At 39.7% G+C, this 18,028-nt stretch overlaps 1 protein-coding gene across 2 annotated transcripts in view; it reads right to left on the bottom strand.

Annotated features, from left to right (window-relative positions):
- The window catches only part of LOC126175359 (coiled-coil domain-containing protein 22 homolog), a 212,214-nt gene that overhangs the window by 77,672 nt on the left and 116,514 nt on the right, over nt 1-18,028 (bottom strand). For both annotated transcript variants that reach the window (XM_049922110.1, XM_049922111.1), the window contains exons 5-7: nt 14,842-15,122; nt 5,649-5,846; nt 4,379-4,615 (exon numbers count right to left, since the gene is read on the bottom strand). In XM_049922110.1, coding sequence (XP_049778067.1) covers nt 4,379-4,615; nt 5,649-5,846; nt 14,842-15,122 — 716 coding nt within the window. The remainder of the gene's footprint in view (nt 1-4,378; nt 4,616-5,648; nt 5,847-14,841; nt 15,123-18,028) is intronic.

Raw genomic sequence — 18,028 nt, 5'->3', positions numbered from 1 at the left:
CAAAATTATTCCTAATAGTATGGTATATTCAAATTCAACTCTCGTGGTAGGGGGGGGGGACTAATTAGACTGTCACACAAATTGTCCCTCCTGGGTCCTGAAATACAACAAAGTGCACAATGGCATACACAGACAGCAACGACAAATGGTAGTTATGCAGATAAAAAGACCTCTTAGCAGGAAGTGAGGTCTGCAAGATCCCAGAAAACTGCTAAGAAAATAGTGCAACAAGACGATAAATGAATAAGTCGCAAGGACAACCCAGGAAGAACAGAGTGATGACAAAAAGTACATAAAATACAAGACTTGGAGTAACAAAGTCAACGAGGCAAGTGGAGAGAGGAGGGGATAAGGATAAGGCCATAGGACTGGGAAAGGGTATGAGCAGGTTTATGACTGAATGCAGCGTACATCGTTCTTGGTGACTATTACATGAGTGTGCGGTGTATATTAGGAGCACGAAAAGATAGTTTACACAAGGTCTGTTGCGCAATGTCGAGCTACATATGCTTTGACAACACCTTCCGCTCATTAAGAGAGGGATGGTTTACCACTGTTGGCATAGCACATATGGAGAACAAAGATGCATTGATGTGATATTTTAGTAAAAGGAAAAAAAACATGCATTTTGCTTCTGTGGGTTGATAGTATTAATAAATTGGCTTAACACTAGATGCAGTCAAACCTGAATAAGACTGGGAATGAATGGTTGATTGACTAAGCTTTTAAGTCTTGCGGAGGCTGCTTTTCAAGTTTTTACAAAGACAATAAAAGAAAACTATTTTTTGGAACGAACAGTTTTACTGTTTCTCAGAATGTGTGCCTTTAATATTTATAAACCTTTGCATTCATTCAAACAAACTGTGGACTTTTTCCACACTGATGTTGAAGCTCAAAACATTGTTTCGAAAGGACTCAAGAATTTATTGAGGCTATGAAATCACTGGCTAAGCATTTCGTATGTTGATGCAAGAGAACAAAACGAAGTCATTTGAAAATAAACCTGGTAAATACAGGCAATGAGACATTAATTCAATGTGTTTCTCTACCAAATAATCCATTATTTGACATGCTGTGTGACAGCTTGCGTTGTTGCATAGAAGAATGATGCCATGTTTTTTTTTTATGTTTTTCTGTATTTTATCAATGACTTACGGCAAGCAAAATTTTGATTCTTCCCCTGTTCAATTGTTCTCTGATCCTTTAAATCAGTGGTCAAGACACATCCCGTGTGTAAAGTGAAAGTCATTTTCATTTAACTGCTTCAGCAACAAAACACTTTTATTGTATTGTTTCACTGTGGAACACCACGATCAGTTGACTAATGCTTAGATTCTGGAGTTTGATTTCTGTCACAATGCTGAATACATATTTTTTTTAAATTCCTCAACCAAATCTAATGAGCTTTTCTGTGCACCAGTTGACAAGCCTGTTTGTGATCTTTGGTCAAACTGTACACAATCGACAAGGAAGACTCTCTCTTTCATAGCTAAATGTTTGCTTAAAACAGAATATACTTCAGTCTTCAATGCACTTAAGCATGTCTCTATGGGTAAACTCTTGGATTACACACTGATCCTCATACTGGGAATAACGAATTTTGGTTGGCCTTCACAAAATTGTTTCACAGAAGCACAACCACAATGAAATTTTGCAAACCATTCATCTTCTTCGGTTATCAACCCACAGGTTGGTTGGCAGCAGCACGCCATTCCGTTCTTTTGTCAACTTTCTTCTTCATATCTGCATAGGTCTGGCACCCGATGTCATTTATTACTTGTTGAATGTAGCTTAATCTAGGTCGTCCTCGGCGAGTTCTTCCTTCAATGATTCCTTCTAATATTCTCTTAATGAAATTGTTATGCCGTAAAATGTGACCTATGAAGGTTATTCTTCTTTTCTGTATATTTCGCCAAAGAGATCTGTTTTCTTTCACTCTTCTGAGGACATCTTCGTTTGTAGCCTTGTCTCGCCAGCTGATTTTTTCCATTCTCCGGTAGCACCACATTTCGAATGCCTCTAATCTTCTCTTTTCTTCTTTTCCACAAGTCCAAGTTTCACATCCGTAAAGGGCTGTACTCCACACATAGGTTTTCATGACTCTCTTTCTTACGTCTAAACTAACATTTCTACTCGTCAGTAAGTTTCTTTTTCCATTGAATGCTATTTTGGCAAGTTGTATTCTGTTTTTAATGTCACTTTTGCTCCTTCCATCTGCTGTTATTTTGCTACCTAAGTAGTTAAATTCTGTAACCTGCCCTAGTTTCTCTCCCTTTATTGTTATTCGTATGGGTTCATTGTAGTTCAGGGCGCCACTCACCATCACTTTAGTCTTTTTCTTATTTATTTTCATTCCATACTGTTCTTTTAAGGTGTTTTCCATTTCATTGAGTGCGGCTTCTAAATCTTCTTTCCTTTCTGTAATTATGGCGATATCATCTGCATATCGCAACATATCTATTTTCATTCCGTTAAGTTTTATTCCTACTTCAATATTCTCTCTTATTTTGTCTATTGCTTCTTGGATATATGCGTTGAAAATTACTGGAGATAGTGGGCATCCCTGTCTCACTCCTTTCCTTATTCTTGCTGTTTCTTCTTTGTTTTCCTTCTTAACTAAGGCTGTTTCATTTTGGTATATTTTAAAGATTATCCTTCTATCATTATATTTCAGACCAGCCTTCTTCAGAATTCTAAACATTTCTGGCCATACAACATTGTCAAATGCCTTTTCGAGGTCTACGAAGGCTATAAATACTTGTTTGTTTTTGGAAATTTGTTTCTCAATTATTAGTCTTAAAGATAAGATTGCTTCCCTCGTCCCTACACCGCTTCTAAAACCGAATTGGTCTTCACTTAGAGTGCTATTCAATTGGTTTTCAACTCTTTTCAAAATTATTCTTATTAGAATTTTTGATGCGTGTGAAAGAAGACTGAGTGTTCGATGGTTTTCACAGTCCATAGTAGATGCTTTCTTAGGTATGGGGAATATGATGCATTTCTGATAGTCTTCAGGAACTTCACCTGTTTTGTATATTTTCTGTATGAGTTGTAGTAATGTAGCTTTCATTTTGTCTCCTGATTTCTTAATTAGTTCAGAAGGTATATCATCAACACCTGCCGCTTTCTTATCTGGTAGTTCTTTTAGTGCTTTTTCAAATTCATCTTTCAGAATTGTGTCCCCTAGTTCTTCTTTCTCTACTTCTTCGCTTAATTCTATCATATTATCTGTTAGAGGGTCTCCTTGATATAGCTCTTCAATGTATTCTTGCCATCTCTTCAGCGTGTCATATCCAAATAGTACCTTGCCCTCTTTGTTCTTTATAGTTCCTGAAGATTTTACTTTCCGTTTAGCAAAGTTTTGTTTTATTGTTCTGTAGGCCAAGTCAGTTTTTCCTTTAACCATGTTTTCCTCCACCTCTTTACAAATGCATAAACAGTCTTAAATATGTGTGTGTGTGTGTGTGTGTGTGTGTGTGTGTGTGTGTGTGTGTGTGTGTGTGTGTCAGGGGGGAGGGGGGGTAGAGGGGGGGGGGGGTGTCACACTTGCATGTTGTCTATTTCCGGTGAAGGCCTTGCTGGTCAAAAGCTCACTTTCTGACAGTCTTTTCGTTGTGCCTATCTACGACTCAGCATCTCCGCTATATGATGAGTAGCAATTATCCTTTTCATACTATTGTTACATTTTATCCTGGATTTTCCATTGTTGAATAAACTGTTCCAAAATGCACATTCACTCAAAAGTCAGAACCTCATTATGGTATGATAAAGAGTGCTGTAAACTGGCCAAAAGATGGATATTTGAGCACTTTACATTCTTATGACAAAACTGTTTACCCATTTGTGTGTCTGAAAATACCAGTTCTCCTCCAGGGTTACCTTTATAAATTTCATATGGTATGCTCTGGCAGAATGTAAATAATTTAGGAGTAAAGATAACAACTCACCAAACAGGAAAAGCATTGAGACACTGACAGGCAAACAAAAATAATGAAACCTAGCTTTCAGAAAAATCCTTTTTCAAGCTAAAAATTGAATAGTGCGTGTGTGTTTCAAAGGCTGTTCCCATTCTTTTATTTTCCTGTTGTTCACTAAACTTCGTCGTCTACACAATACTCTGACGCAAGTATTACCATGTACAAAGTTTATGGTGAAAGAAAATATAATTTGTAAGCAGTGAAATGCCTTAAAGGCACACCGTGTGAACAAAATCTATAATGCAAAAATTCACAAGCAATAATTTCCAAGCTTAATAAGTGAGATAACACATTCTGGGTCTGTAATCTAAAAACTTCTTAAGTCAATATTGCAGTACCCTAACAATTCTACAAGAGTAATAATGAAGATCACATCTTTAGTTGTCATTATATGTACTTACTGCACGGCTGGAGTTTCTGTGCCTGAGTTCACGATATCTGGCAAGAAGTGGTGCACGATGCTTTTCCCACTGGGCTGCTAGTCCTACAAGCCTCTGAGCACTGTTTTCAACCAGAGATTGAAGTTTTGCAAGATTTTCATCTGCTTCAGGCAGTAGCTCGTAAGTCCGTTGTTTGACAGCCAAACGATCTTTCTGTTCCTGAAGTGTTCGGTCTTCTGCCACAGTTTCTCCTGAAATCTACAACATATTATTGTAAGTCATAAATTGTTTTTCAACAGAAATTACACTGATGTGATACATAACACTTATGAGTAACAACCACTAAGCATGCGTTAAACAGAAATGTCTACAGCTTTCATGTTTTTCGCACAGAGGAAACTAATTACAATATACAATTCACACTTGTGGGATTTTCAATGATAGATGCTAGTTTGATTTACAGTTGTAACACACATAAAAGTTAAATAATTTCTGCAACAGTGCCAGACTAACAGAGACAGGCGACACAGCTATGCTGAAATCACTCCTCCACACACTACAGAGCTACAGAATTTACTTGCTCCACAGTCCTCATACAACCAACGATGAAGTTATGTAGTTTGTTCAAGTAAATTATTGTCAATGCTGATTTCTAATTCTTTCAGAGAAATCTCAGAAGGCTTCAACACTAGTTCGACCTTACAATGTAAGAATGTAAGCTTTTGACCCTCACACTTATATTATTCAAACTAAATCATTAAAAAACATTTGTAGCTGAGAGATAAAGACAATGAAAAGCCAAGGCTGCAGCAAAAAAAGTCATGAAGAAAGTTAATCATTAGATGCATAATTCAGTTATTCCCTCAATTGAAGGGAAGGGAGGGGAGGGGGGGAGGGTCAAGAGAGATTATTCGTGGCTTAAGTATAGGAGCCATCTAAGAAGTAACATTAATGAAAGAACATAGGACAGAAGAAGAAAGGAAATCAACAATGGAACATGAAAACATGACAATAGGAACACAACAACGGAACGTGAAAAAATAATTTGGAAGTGGTATACAGACATATAAATACACCTGAAATAAGGGAAGAACAGACTGAGACTAAAAGAGAGTTGCTTTTGATGATTTTGGTACTGTAATAGTACCAACTTTCAAATAATTGAAGTACTTTTCTCAATATCAATCGTATTAAAATTTGTGCACAATAACTTCACATATAAAATTAGCCTTGGCAACACACAACATAAGCAGTAGCACAACTACGACTAATTACATTTCAGAAGAATTACCTGGGCAAGTTTAGCATTCACACTTCGAATATCTAGTTCTAATTCTTCTATATGACGACAGAGCTCTTCAGTTTCTTTACGACCTTCCTCAATCAGTTGCTGTTGTGTTTTTCTTGGTTCTGGAATTGGTACTGTTCTTTCAGCTGCAATTATTTCTGCTGGAATTACCTCATTTTTAGCCTCTTTCTGTGATGTTTTCTGTTAATAAATTCAAACTAATATATAATAATCCAATAATTGAATCTGCAAATATGTTTTTAGAATGAGATTTTCTTCACACAAAAATAATACTTGACTGTTAAAATAATGTATGATTTGAAACAAATACTCTTTCAACATTTTTTTAAAATTAGAATAAAAGCACGTAAATGTCATATACTCAACATTGTAAACCAGATATTGGACAATAATTGTGAGTCTGAAGAATAAAGAATTTCTTCTCTGGAATTTTAACAGATATGAATAATGATACACATTTTCAAATTTGTGCAGTTGACTGCGGAGTCCACGCGCATTCCCTTTGCTGATTTTAGAGGAGAGGGCAGAGCGCAAAAGACGTAAGTTTCAATACAGATATAATGTTACAAGGGGAGAAACAGTACAAGGAAGTCAGTACTATCTCCACAATGCAGTGTTCTCAACACAAAGAATGAAGAACACATGCTTCTGCTGCTGCGATGTAGGATGGTCGGCCGCAGCTACACGGCCCAGTCTCAGTCTCTGTTACAGTCGCAGTGTTATCTTCGTCAGCCTTCAATAGTTTGCTCATGTATTAGTAGTGGAAGGCTCACACTGCACAATTCTATTTCATTGCTTCTTGTAGTAGTTGGAGTTTATTGCTATTTGTTCTTTTGTAAAGTCTCTTCACAATGCTGGGAGCAAGCTATAAGTTAAGTAAATATTCCGTTTACTGTATTTACTTTTTCACTACTCATTTCTGCTCCCGTCCAGCTTCCCTACAGCTGCTGCACCACTCTGTAGCCCACCTTTCCTTACCGTTGTGTACATAGTAGTTTACAACAAACCTGGCGATGAGATGTTTTCATTTGCATGTGTGGCACTCTTCCGACATTGCTACTTTTGCATCCTCCTTTTTTTCCCCCTGTGTTGTTTTGTATTGCTTTTCGCTTCTTTATGCATTGCTTAGTTCAAAATTACTACCATGCCGCATTCACCTGCTGTACTGCCTGCCACTGATCTAACTTAGGTTATTCAGTTTCAGAGTCACCAAATGGCACAAATGCTTCAAGTGATGAAGCATTTCATGGCAGCACAGACGGCTTCAAAAACATCACTGGAACCAACAGCAGCCCACACCACATGCATGTGTGCAGCCATTTCATCAATTTGGCGAGATGAAGGAAGACTGTCATGAATACCTTGCACACTTTAATATGCACATTGCAGCACATCTTACACAAGGTATTGACAAACATTTTTATTTCTTGGTTCATGGCAGGGGTGACTGCTTACTGATTGTGCACCAAACTCTTTGCCACTCTGTGCCTAGAACATGTAAAATATGAGAAACTTTTACAGGCACTTACAAAGTATTTTGAAGATACAGCACGAGTGGCAGCTACCTATGACAAATTCTTTAGGATGCATAAAAAAAACTACAAAGACAGTCATATTGTTGGTGGGTGACTGATTTGAAAGACCTTACTAGATAATGTAGATTCAAACATCACTGTGGCAAATACTACAGTGATGCAATGATTTGTGATGACATCATGCACAGTGTAGCTGACACACTAATTTGGGAACAGTATTGCTGGAGGATCAGTCCATTTGCAACTTGACACTGGAGCTTCAGTGACTTTGCTCAACCACATTTCTTGGCAAACCTAAGTTGTGCTCCTCATGCCATACACTGACAGTGTCTAATGGCCACAAGGCATTCTTTCCTAAATCTGACAAAGACAGTGACATTTACAGTGCTTTACCTCTAAGACAGTGCTAACATTTTTGGTCTAGACTCTTTTGATTTGTTTGGATTAAGCGTTCAGGACAATGTACTTTCTGTTACTTCCTTCAGTCCATGGGACTGTGTTGCTAAGTTATGTGCAGAATTTCAGGGTTTGTTTTCTGGGGGTTTAAGGAGAGCTAACAATTTTGTTGCTCATGATACAATTAAGAATGCTGCACAGCCATGTTCTTTCTGAGCGCATCCTGTTCCTCATGCTCTTCCAGAATAAGTGGCTCAGGAACTTACCGCTTTGCAAGACAATGAAAGAATTGATGGATAAATTGGATGCTGGATGTTATTTCTCCAAAACTGACTTGAACCCAGTGACGCTTACTTGAAAATATCTCTGGATGAGCAGTCGCAATAGATCTTTGTCATTAACACTCATCTGGGTACTTCAAATTCTTTAGATTGCCATTTGGCCTCACTTCCACACACACTGTATTTCAGCACTTTCTGGAGCAGCTGACTGCTAAAGCTCATTTTAGCTTGAATTATTTAGATGATGTCTTCATCTCATGTTGCAATCCTGAAGATCATATTAGCAACCTTCATTCTCTGTTTCAAGAGTTGGCTGTAGCTGATCTCAAGTGTAACAGAGGCAAATGTGTGTTTTTTGAAACAGAACTTGAGTACTTAGGCTATGTCATTTTCAGCCAGAGTGTTCATCCCATCAATCACATTTTCTTGCTGTCTATGACCTCCCACCCACATGCAATGTGTGGGAATTGCAGTCTGTGTTAGAGAAGCTCATGCAATACATTCTATTTATTCTTAACACCATGCACATCACAGTAAAAACAAAATGTCCCAGAAGTCGTACAAGGGGGTCTCACTACTAGCGCCTCTGTCCACCATCCAATCTATAGAAGAGCGAAACGTTGGTGTGATACTTTGCCTGACTAGGCAGAGCAAGTCACTTGATCAGGGAGAATGTTCCTTTTGTTTGGTCGCAAGTGTGTCAGTCTGCTTCCCAGAAGTTGAAAGATGCTTTGCTTACTGATGGAGGACTTGTTCATTTTGATTCAGCCAAACATGTGGTCTTGGCTGTGGATGCTTCCTCTTACAGCGTTGGTGCAGTTTTGCCACAAATTTCATTCTGCTGACAGGCTGACTGCCTTTGCATTAAAGATGCTGATCAAGCTAATACTACTATTACGTGATCAGGCCCAGTGGACCGCATGCATCTACAAGTTTCCTCCTCCACTGTATTCTGTCCATTGCTGCTATCTGCCATCCGTTCACATCTATTGACACTTGGTTTAAATCTTCATGGAGTCCATCACTCCAATGCTTCTTGGGTCTCCCTGGCGCCCTGGCAGTCTCTTTCCTGTAGGCGTGAAATCCAAGAGCTTCCGAAGCCATCTGTGATCCTCCATCCGGGCCACATGGCCGGCCCACTGCATTCGTTTGGCTTTGACAGTTCCTGCTGTGTTGGGCTGCTGGTATAGTTCCTCAAGCTCTTGGTTGTATCTGATCCTCCATTCCCCTGTATCTGCAAGCAGAACCAGACCAAAGATCTTCTGAAGCACTTTTCTCTCAAAAACAAGGAGCTTATGGAAGTCCTGTTTCAGGATACTCCATGTCTCACAGCCATATAGAACAACAGGCTGCATCAGGGTTTTGTACGGTAGAATCTTGAATTAAAATGGAGGCTCTCACCATTGTATATGGTGTAACTAAGTTTAACCAGTATCTTTCTGTCAGGAAATTTAGCTTGATGTCTGAGCACAAACCTCTTCATTCTTTGTTTAGCCCTTCTCAGTCAGTCGCAACTTACACAGCCCAGAAGTTGCAAGGGTGGGCTCCTCTTTTATCATATTACCAATATAAGATCGTGTATCGGCTCACTTATTAGCATGCCAACACAGATGCTCTTTCTCCTTCCCTACTGGCCCAGATTCAGCATTCAATGAGTCCTCTGCTTCTTGTTGCTGCACTAATGCATGAGGTGCAGATGTTTTGCATAGCTTTACACTTAATCACCAGAAAATTGCACAGGTCACAGCAGCAGATCCTGATATGAAGATTCTAATGCACTAAATCTGCAGTTGTTGGCCATATTCAACCCAAAAGATTTGTACCTCTGTGGTTTGCCGATATTTTGCTTGATTTTGCTTCACACTGATAATGACCAGCCACGTGTTGTGATTCCATAAGTTCTCCAGCCTTTCGTGCTTTGTTCACTACACCAACATCACTAAGGTGTTATTTGTACCAAACAATTGACATGATGTCATTGCACTTTTAATGGTCTGGACACACAAATTGAACATCTGACTTCTTAATGCCAAGCCTGTGCTGAACATCAACCAGCACCACCTAAGTAGTTCTCTGAATGGCCCAAACCCTCAAGTGTCTCACTTCGATTTTGTGGAACCTTACTAGAATATGCGTTGGCTCACTGTCATCGACGCTGTCAGCAAATTTTCCTTCATGGTTCCCACGCACTCTACTACAGTTCAGTCCGCAATCTAGGCATTATCATCAATCTTCTGCCTCGAGGGATTGCCTGAAATGACTGTGACTGACAATGGACCTCAATTTGTTGCTATCGAGTTTGAATAGTTTTCCACCATTTCCAGCATCAACCACGTCATGAGTGTACCATTCCACCCACAATCCAATGACAAAGCTGAATGCACCATACTAACACTGAAGCAACAGATGGACAAACTTTGTGCCTCCCACACACAGGACCAAACTCTGTTGCTCTTCCTGTCTTCCCGCTGCTCCCAGCCACATGACGGACCATAGCTGGTGGAGTTCTTACATGGACAGTGTCCTTACCACTGTTTATGAAGTAGTACACAACAACAAACATTTAAATGTTCCACAAAAGTAGTAGTAGTAGTTGTTGTTGTTGTTGTTGTTGTTGTCGTCGTCGTCTTCTTCTTCAGTCCTGAGACTTGTTTGATGCAGCTCTCCATGCTACTCTATCCAGTGCAAGTTTCTTCATCTCCCAGTACCTATTGCAACCTACATCCTTCTGAATCTGCTTAGTGTATTCATCTCTTGGTCTCCCTCTATGATTTTTACCCTCCACGCTGCCCACCAATACTAAACTGGTGATCCCTTGATGCCTCAGAACATGTCCTACCAACCGATCCCTTCTTCTAGTCAAGTTGTGCCACAAACTTCTCTTCTCCCCAATCCTATTCAACACTTCCTCATTAGTTATGTGATCTATCCATCTAATCTTCAGCATTCTTCTGTAGCACCACATTTCGAAAGCTTCTATTCTCTTCTTGTCTAAACTATTTATCATCCATGTTTCACTTCCATACATGGCTACACTCCACACAAATACTTTCAGAAACGACTTCCTGACACTTAAACCTATACTCGATGTTAACAAATTTCTCTTCTTCAGAAATGCTTTCCTTGCCATTGCCAGTCTACATTTTATATCCTCTCTACTTCGACCATCGTCAGTTATTTTGCTCCCCAAATAGCAGAACTCCTTTACTACTTTAAGTGTTTCATTTCCTAATCTAATTCCCTCAGCATCACCCGACTTAATTCGACTACATTCCATTATCCTCGTTTTGCTTTTGTTGATGTTCATCTTATATCCTCCTTTCAAGACACTATCCATTCCGTTCAACTGCTCTGCCAAGTCCTTTGCTGTCTCTGACAGGATTACAATGTCATAGGCGAACCTTAAAGTTTTTATTTCTTCTCCATGGATTTTAATACCTACTCCGAACTTTTCTTTTGTTTCTTTTATTGCTTGCTCAATATACAGATTCCCAACCACTGTTTCCCTTTCATACCCCTCGACTCTTAATAACTGCCATCTGGTTTCCGTACAAATTGTACATAGCCTTTCGCTCCCTGTATTTTACCCCTGCCACCTCCAGAATTTGAAAGAGAGTATTCCAGTCAACATTGTCAAAAGCTTTCTCTAACTCTACAAATGCTAGGAACGTAGGTTTGCCTTTCCTTAACCTAGCTTCTAAGATAAGTCGTAGGGTCAGTATTGCCTCACATGTTCCAATATTTCTACGAAATCCAAACTCATCTTCCCCGAGGTCGGCTTCTACTATTTTTTCCATTCATCTGTAAAGAATTCGTGTTAGTATTTTGCAGCCGTGACTTATTAAACTGATAGTTCGGTAATTTTCACATCTGTCAACATCTGCTTTCTTTGGGATTGGAATTATTATATTTTTCTTGAAGTCTGAGGGTATTTCGCCTGTCTCATATATCTTGCTCACCAGATGGTAGTTTTTTGTCAGGACTGGCTCTCCCAAGGCTTTCAGTAGTTCTAATGGAATGTTGTCTACTCCCGGAGCTTTGTTGCGACTGAGATCTTTCAGTGCTCTGTCAAACTCTTCACGCAGTATCATATCTCCCATTTCATCTTCATCTACATCCTCTTCCATTTCCATAATATTGTCCTCAAGAACATCGCCCTTGTATAGTCCCTCTATATACTCCTTCCACCTTTCTGCCTTACCTTCTTTTCTTAGAACTGGGTTTCCATCTGACCTCTAGATATTCATATAAGTGGCTCTCTTTTCGCCAAAGGTCTCTTTAATTTTCCTGTAGGCAGTATCTATCTTACCCCTAGTGAGATAAGCCTCTACATCCTTACATTTGTCCTCTATCCATCCCTGCTTAGCCATTTTGCACTTCCTGTCGATCTCATTTTTGAGACATTTGTATTCCTTTTTGCCTGCTTCATTTACTGCATTTGTTGCTCTTCCTGTCTTCCCGCTGCTCCCAGCCACATGACGGACCATAGCTGGTGGAATTCTTACATGGACAGTGTCCTTACCATTGTTTATGAAGTAGTACACAACAACAAACATTTAAATGTTCCACAAAAGTAAATTTTAAATTCTTTTATAAAGTAACAGATGTACATAATGATTACACGGCTGCATCCAAAATCCTAAATTTAAAATACAAAGACTGAAAAAGGTTACTGCAGGTTGACCCATCCCCTGTGTTTCTCAACTTTAAAGGCACTCTGACACGTTTTTCAACTGCAAAGGCAGATGACTACAGATGCAGATATATTGTTTGTTCCAAGTCTTCTAATGTCTACCAGCAGAACCAGAGAAAACAAAAATTAAAATCTGTGACAGCTGTACACAGGATTTCAGTAAGATTAACGCAGTGTCATTCAAAAAGATGTACTAGGTACAGTCTCAAATGGCTGAGTGTAATGATTAACTCTAAGCTTAATAAACTACAACAAAATTTATTCTAGCTATAAATAATCTAGTGGTTTCAAATATTGTTACTGATTAAACATATCATGTTAGTTTACACTATTTTGTTTCTATTGTTTGTTCAATCATGGCTGCATCACACATTAAACTACTGTTACAACATGTTTCTAGGTTGACAGATGTCTTCTTTAAATTTATTTATTATGGCTGTAAAATACAAAATAATATATTTAACAATATTATGAAAAGGATAGATCGCTACTCACCATAAAGATGACATGTTAAGTTGCAGACAAGCGTAATGAAAAGAGTTTTTACACATTGAGCTGCCAGAGATAGAGGTTGTGCATGCGTGAGGTGTGCTTCCTTGTATGAATGAATATGTGTGTGTGTGTGTGTGTGTGTGTGTGTGTGTGTGTGTGTGTGTGTGTGTGTTCTCTCTTCTAAAGAAGGTTTTAACTGAAAGCTCTCTTTTTGTTGTTCCTTTCTGTTAACTCAATGTGTCATCTTTACACCAAGTAGCAATCAGTCATTTTCATATTATAGTTGTATCAAAAAGTATCATCAGATTTTCAGAAAATGATAAATGTTATGTTACCTGAGATGCGTGTGTGAACAATGTACTGTTGGAAAGAACAAACTCTAGAGTTTTACATGGTTCCTGATAGGTAGCAGCAGTGTGCGCCCACTTCACTTTTAGTAAAAATGGTGTCGGGACAATAGAAAGCATTTTGTGTTCTATGTATTGCGCATTACGGATCTGTGATAACTGTTCAGCGCGACTTTCGTACTAGGTGTGGTGTGGAGCCTCCTACAGCACAGAGCATTACACAATGGCATGAACAATTCTGAGAAACAGGTTGTTTGTGTAAAGGCAAATCACCAGGCCATCCCCGCGTGCCTGACACAGACATCGAATGCACCCACCATAGTTTCACAAGAAGTCTGCAGAAATCCATCTGCCATACAGCTCGACAGCTCAACATGCCCCCAATGTCTGTCTGCCAAGTGTTGTATTGACGTTTACACATAAAACCATACAAAATTCAGCTACTGCAAGCTTTTCATGAAGGTGACAAACATCAATGAGTTGAGTTCTGTAATTTCATTCTTAGCAAGATGGAGGCGGGCAATTTTCTTCAACGCTTAGTGTTTAGTTTTGAGGCAACATTCCATTTAAATGGAAAGATGAACTATCCTAATGTGAAAATATGGGGTACGGAATAACCACATGAAGTTGTACAACATGAGAGGGACTCGCCAAAATTTAATGTGTTTTGTGCAGTTTCACAAGAGAAAGTGTATGGTCCATTTTTCTTTGCCATTTTTCTTTTGTGCAGTTTCACAGGAGAAAGTGTATGGTCCATTTTTCTTTGCCAAAAACACTGTTACAGGAAGCACACATCTCTATATGCTTGAGAAATTTCTTTTCCCACAGTTGGAGACTTTGGAGACTTTTCATTTACCAACAGGATGGGGCACCGCCACACTGGCATCTGAAAGTGCAGGAATTTTTAAATCAAAGGCTTACTGAACAATTGATTGGTCGCACTGGACCAAATGATTGGGGCCTTACATTACTGGTTACTGGCCTCTAAGGTCACTGGACCTGACTGTATGTGATTATTTCTTGTGGGAGTTTATAAAAGACTCTGTTTATGTGCCTCTGTTACCGACAACAATAAATGAACTGAGAAATCGCATTAGAGCAGCTGTGTTAAGTTGTAACTCAAGACTTGCTTGCTGCAGTGTGGGAACAATTTGAATACCGCATTGTCATATGCTGTGAATCTCAAGGGGGACATACTGAACACCTATGAAAAGGTATGGAAAAAAAAAACTTTTTGAGTTTCCTGTTCATCAAAAAACAAAATTCATGGTATATACTTATTAGTTTCAGGAACATAGACGTGTCAAATTGGAGGATTCTTTAACACACTGTGCTGCTGGGATTCCAACCTGAACTTCCCATTTTTTGCAATAATGTGTTTCACATTTTAGTTTCCCAGAATAGTTTTTAAAATAATAAACATTAAGTTACCTTTAAGAATGCTGGCTTTTGCTTCACTGGTGGTTTGGGTCCTGCTCGGGCTCGTGGTACTGACTCCATACCACGTGCATGAGAATCTTGTCTTGCACTATCAAGCAAACAATCCGAAAATTGCTGAGGCCATTTCTTGAGGCTTCTTGCTGATGGCAACACATCACACTGACAGTGCAGTAAGAATGCGTTAGTAGTAATTAAAGCAGGCAAAATCTGTCCATCAGGATTAACTTGCTCCGGAAATGATGGCAAATGAAGAGCTATGTATTCTTGGTATGCTGCAACATTAATTGATAATCCTTAGAACACATAAATAAGAGTGAAGAATACATCCAATGAGCAACAAAAATACTCTTAAAAACTAACTAACATGCCATGAAAGCCATATGAAGTAGGGGGGGGGGGGGGGGGGGGGATATATGATATTTCAAATTTCTGACACTTCAACTAAAAAAAAAACCCCCCCCACACACATTCAGTCACTTATGGGTTTTTTAATAATATTTTTACCATGGGCCTCACTGAATGGAGTACCAGAGGAAAATATTAGTGGTCTCAGGTAATTATCATGTGTACAATGTGCGCCAAGGTCCCAAACACAAGTAATTTTAATTATTTAAATTTTACTAAGAGGCTGCCTTTTCATCCAATGCCTTTTAGCTGATGGGACACCATCTGATCAGTTCATGCCGGAATAGATCAAATCAGCAGCAGCAAAGACAATGCCTTGCTAATCAATCCTCTCGGTGCTGCGAATGAAAAATGCCTCTCTCTGTTCTGTTCTGTTCTGTTCTAGGTTGCTACCATGAGCAGACATTTAATGCCTTAGTTCCTTCTCCTTTAAGATTGGCCTGTGGCTACTGGACTTATCTTCTCTCGTCCCCCAGCAAACCTCACCATGTAATCTCCCCCCCCCCCCCCCCTCCCCATGAGACACTAAACCAATACAGTTTATTTTTCTAAACTTGAATACCAAACATTAATTCCGAGCCCACACCAGTTTTCAATTCTGATTACAACCTCGAGGTGGTGTACAAATAGATAAAAAAATCTACTCATCAAGCAGCGGCAGAACACACACATAAAAGACCGTTTTAATTGGCAAGCTTTTGAAGCCAGTGGCTTCTCCTTCAGGCAGAAGGGTTGAAGGGGAAGGAAGAAGGATGAAGGAAAAGGACTGGAGAGGTCTAGGAAAAGGGGTTGCGGGAGACTTACTGTACGGGATGAGAAGGAAAGACTGATTGTTGGGGACTGCATTGGACGAGATTTGAAAACCTGAGAATGTAAAGGTACAAGACAGGGTAATATGCAGACAGAGATTACTGCTCAAACATCATGCATGAGTTAATATGAGTGAAAAGCTAAGTGGATTGTACATAACAGAGGTGGGAGGGGGTTGTGAAAAATAGAGGGGAAAGACAATGAAAGATATAGGAAACTAAAATGGAGTAGGTACAATGAAGAAACGCTGAGATGGAAGAAATTAACATAAATTAAGGCCAGATGGGTGGTGAGAACCAAGGACATGTTGTTGGGCTAGTTCCCACCAAGGGTGTGTCTGGGGGAAGAATCAAGATGGCGCGTGTGATGAAATAGGTGCCAAGGTCATAAATGTCATGTTGTAGAGCATGCTCTGGAACAGGATATTGCAAGTTGCCAGTATACACCCTCTGCATATGCCCATTCATCGTAATTGATAATTTAGTGGTAGTCATGCCAATATAGAAAGCTGAACAGTGTTTAAGTAATAGCTGGTATATGACATGTCATTTCGCAGTTGGCTCTCCCTTTGATAGTATGTGTTTTGCCAGTTACAGGGCTGTTATAGGCAGTGATAAGAGGGTGTAGAGGGCAAGCCTTGCAGCGGGGACGGTCACAGGGGGTGGGAGCCATAGGGCAGGAAGATGAGTGCAGAAGGAGCATGAAGTCTGACAAGAATATTGTGAATATTGGGAGGGTGATGGAAAGCTATTCTAGGTGTGTTGGGCAAAATTTCAGACAGAATGCATCTCATTTCAGGGCATGATTTTAGGAAGTCATGGCCCTGTCAAAGCAGCTGATTAACACATTCCAGACCAGGATAATACTGCGTCAACAATGGTGTGCCCTGAAGTTGTTTTGTGGAGGGATCAGCAGTACCAGGATTGGATGTGATGGCCTGGGAAATCTGCTCTTTAACTAGGCTGGTGGGGTAATTATGTGCAGTGAAGGTTGACATGAGAAACGTGGTGTATTGTTGTAAAGAGTCCGCATTCAAACAAATACATTTACCTCGGATGTTAAAGCTGTATGGGAGAGGACGTTTGACATGGAAAGGATGGCAACTGTCAAAATTGTAAGTACTGTTGTTTGTTGGCAGGTTTAATGTCGACAGAAGTGTGTAGCTGGCCTTCGGTGAGGACGAGATCAACATCAAGGAAAGTGGCATGGTATTCAGAATAGGACCATGTGAATCTTATGGAAGACATTTGTAAAAAACTGTTGGTTAGGTAGTTAGTATGTAGCGAATTTCCACTGTCTGGACTTTGTTTTTGGTTTGCGCAGAGAAGAAGAAGAAGAAGAAGAAGAAGAAGAAAAGCACGAGCACAGGACATTAGTAAGATGCGATGCTCTCAAGAGTCAATACCTGCTGTGAGAATGGTGTTTACACTATGGCCTAGCAGTGTTTTGGAAGGCACGGAGCAGACACCTCCGCCTACAGTGACCACACCCAGAAACAGCTGAAAGAAGCTGAGGAGAAATGTCATTCTCTTAGCTTCTGTTCCGAGATTTGCTCCAGATATGTTGTTCTGAGTAATGAGAGAATTGTCGCCTAACATTCAAAATGTTGAAATGTTGAAATGTCAAATACAGGGTGCGGCAGCATTCACAGCATAATTTGACTTGCGTAGTACGACGACATACTGCAGGAATGTGTGCCAGCTCATGCTGCATTCGTGTACTAATGAGCTGCCATTTTGAGTGCGACAGTGATATAGAGCGGTGGAGTGCACAGCATCGTGCCTTTGCTGTTGAAAGTTATTTCAAGAATAACGACTCTGTTATTGCTATACAGCATCTATTTCGGCAACATTTCAACTTGGGATGTCACGGGAAAGTTCCAGATGGACAGACCATTTTGAGGTGGGTACGTGCATTTCGAACAACAGGTTCTGTTTGCAATGGCAAACCGGAAGGAAGTGAA

Source organism: Schistocerca cancellata, chromosome 3 (genome assembly GCF_023864275.1).
Source record: "Schistocerca cancellata isolate TAMUIC-IGC-003103 chromosome 3, iqSchCanc2.1, whole genome shotgun sequence".
NCBI classification, from domain to species: domain Eukaryota; kingdom Metazoa; phylum Arthropoda; class Insecta; order Orthoptera; family Acrididae; genus Schistocerca; species Schistocerca cancellata.
Note: the sequence above shows the minus strand (reverse complement) of the source record. Positions and strands in the feature narration are given on the sequence as shown.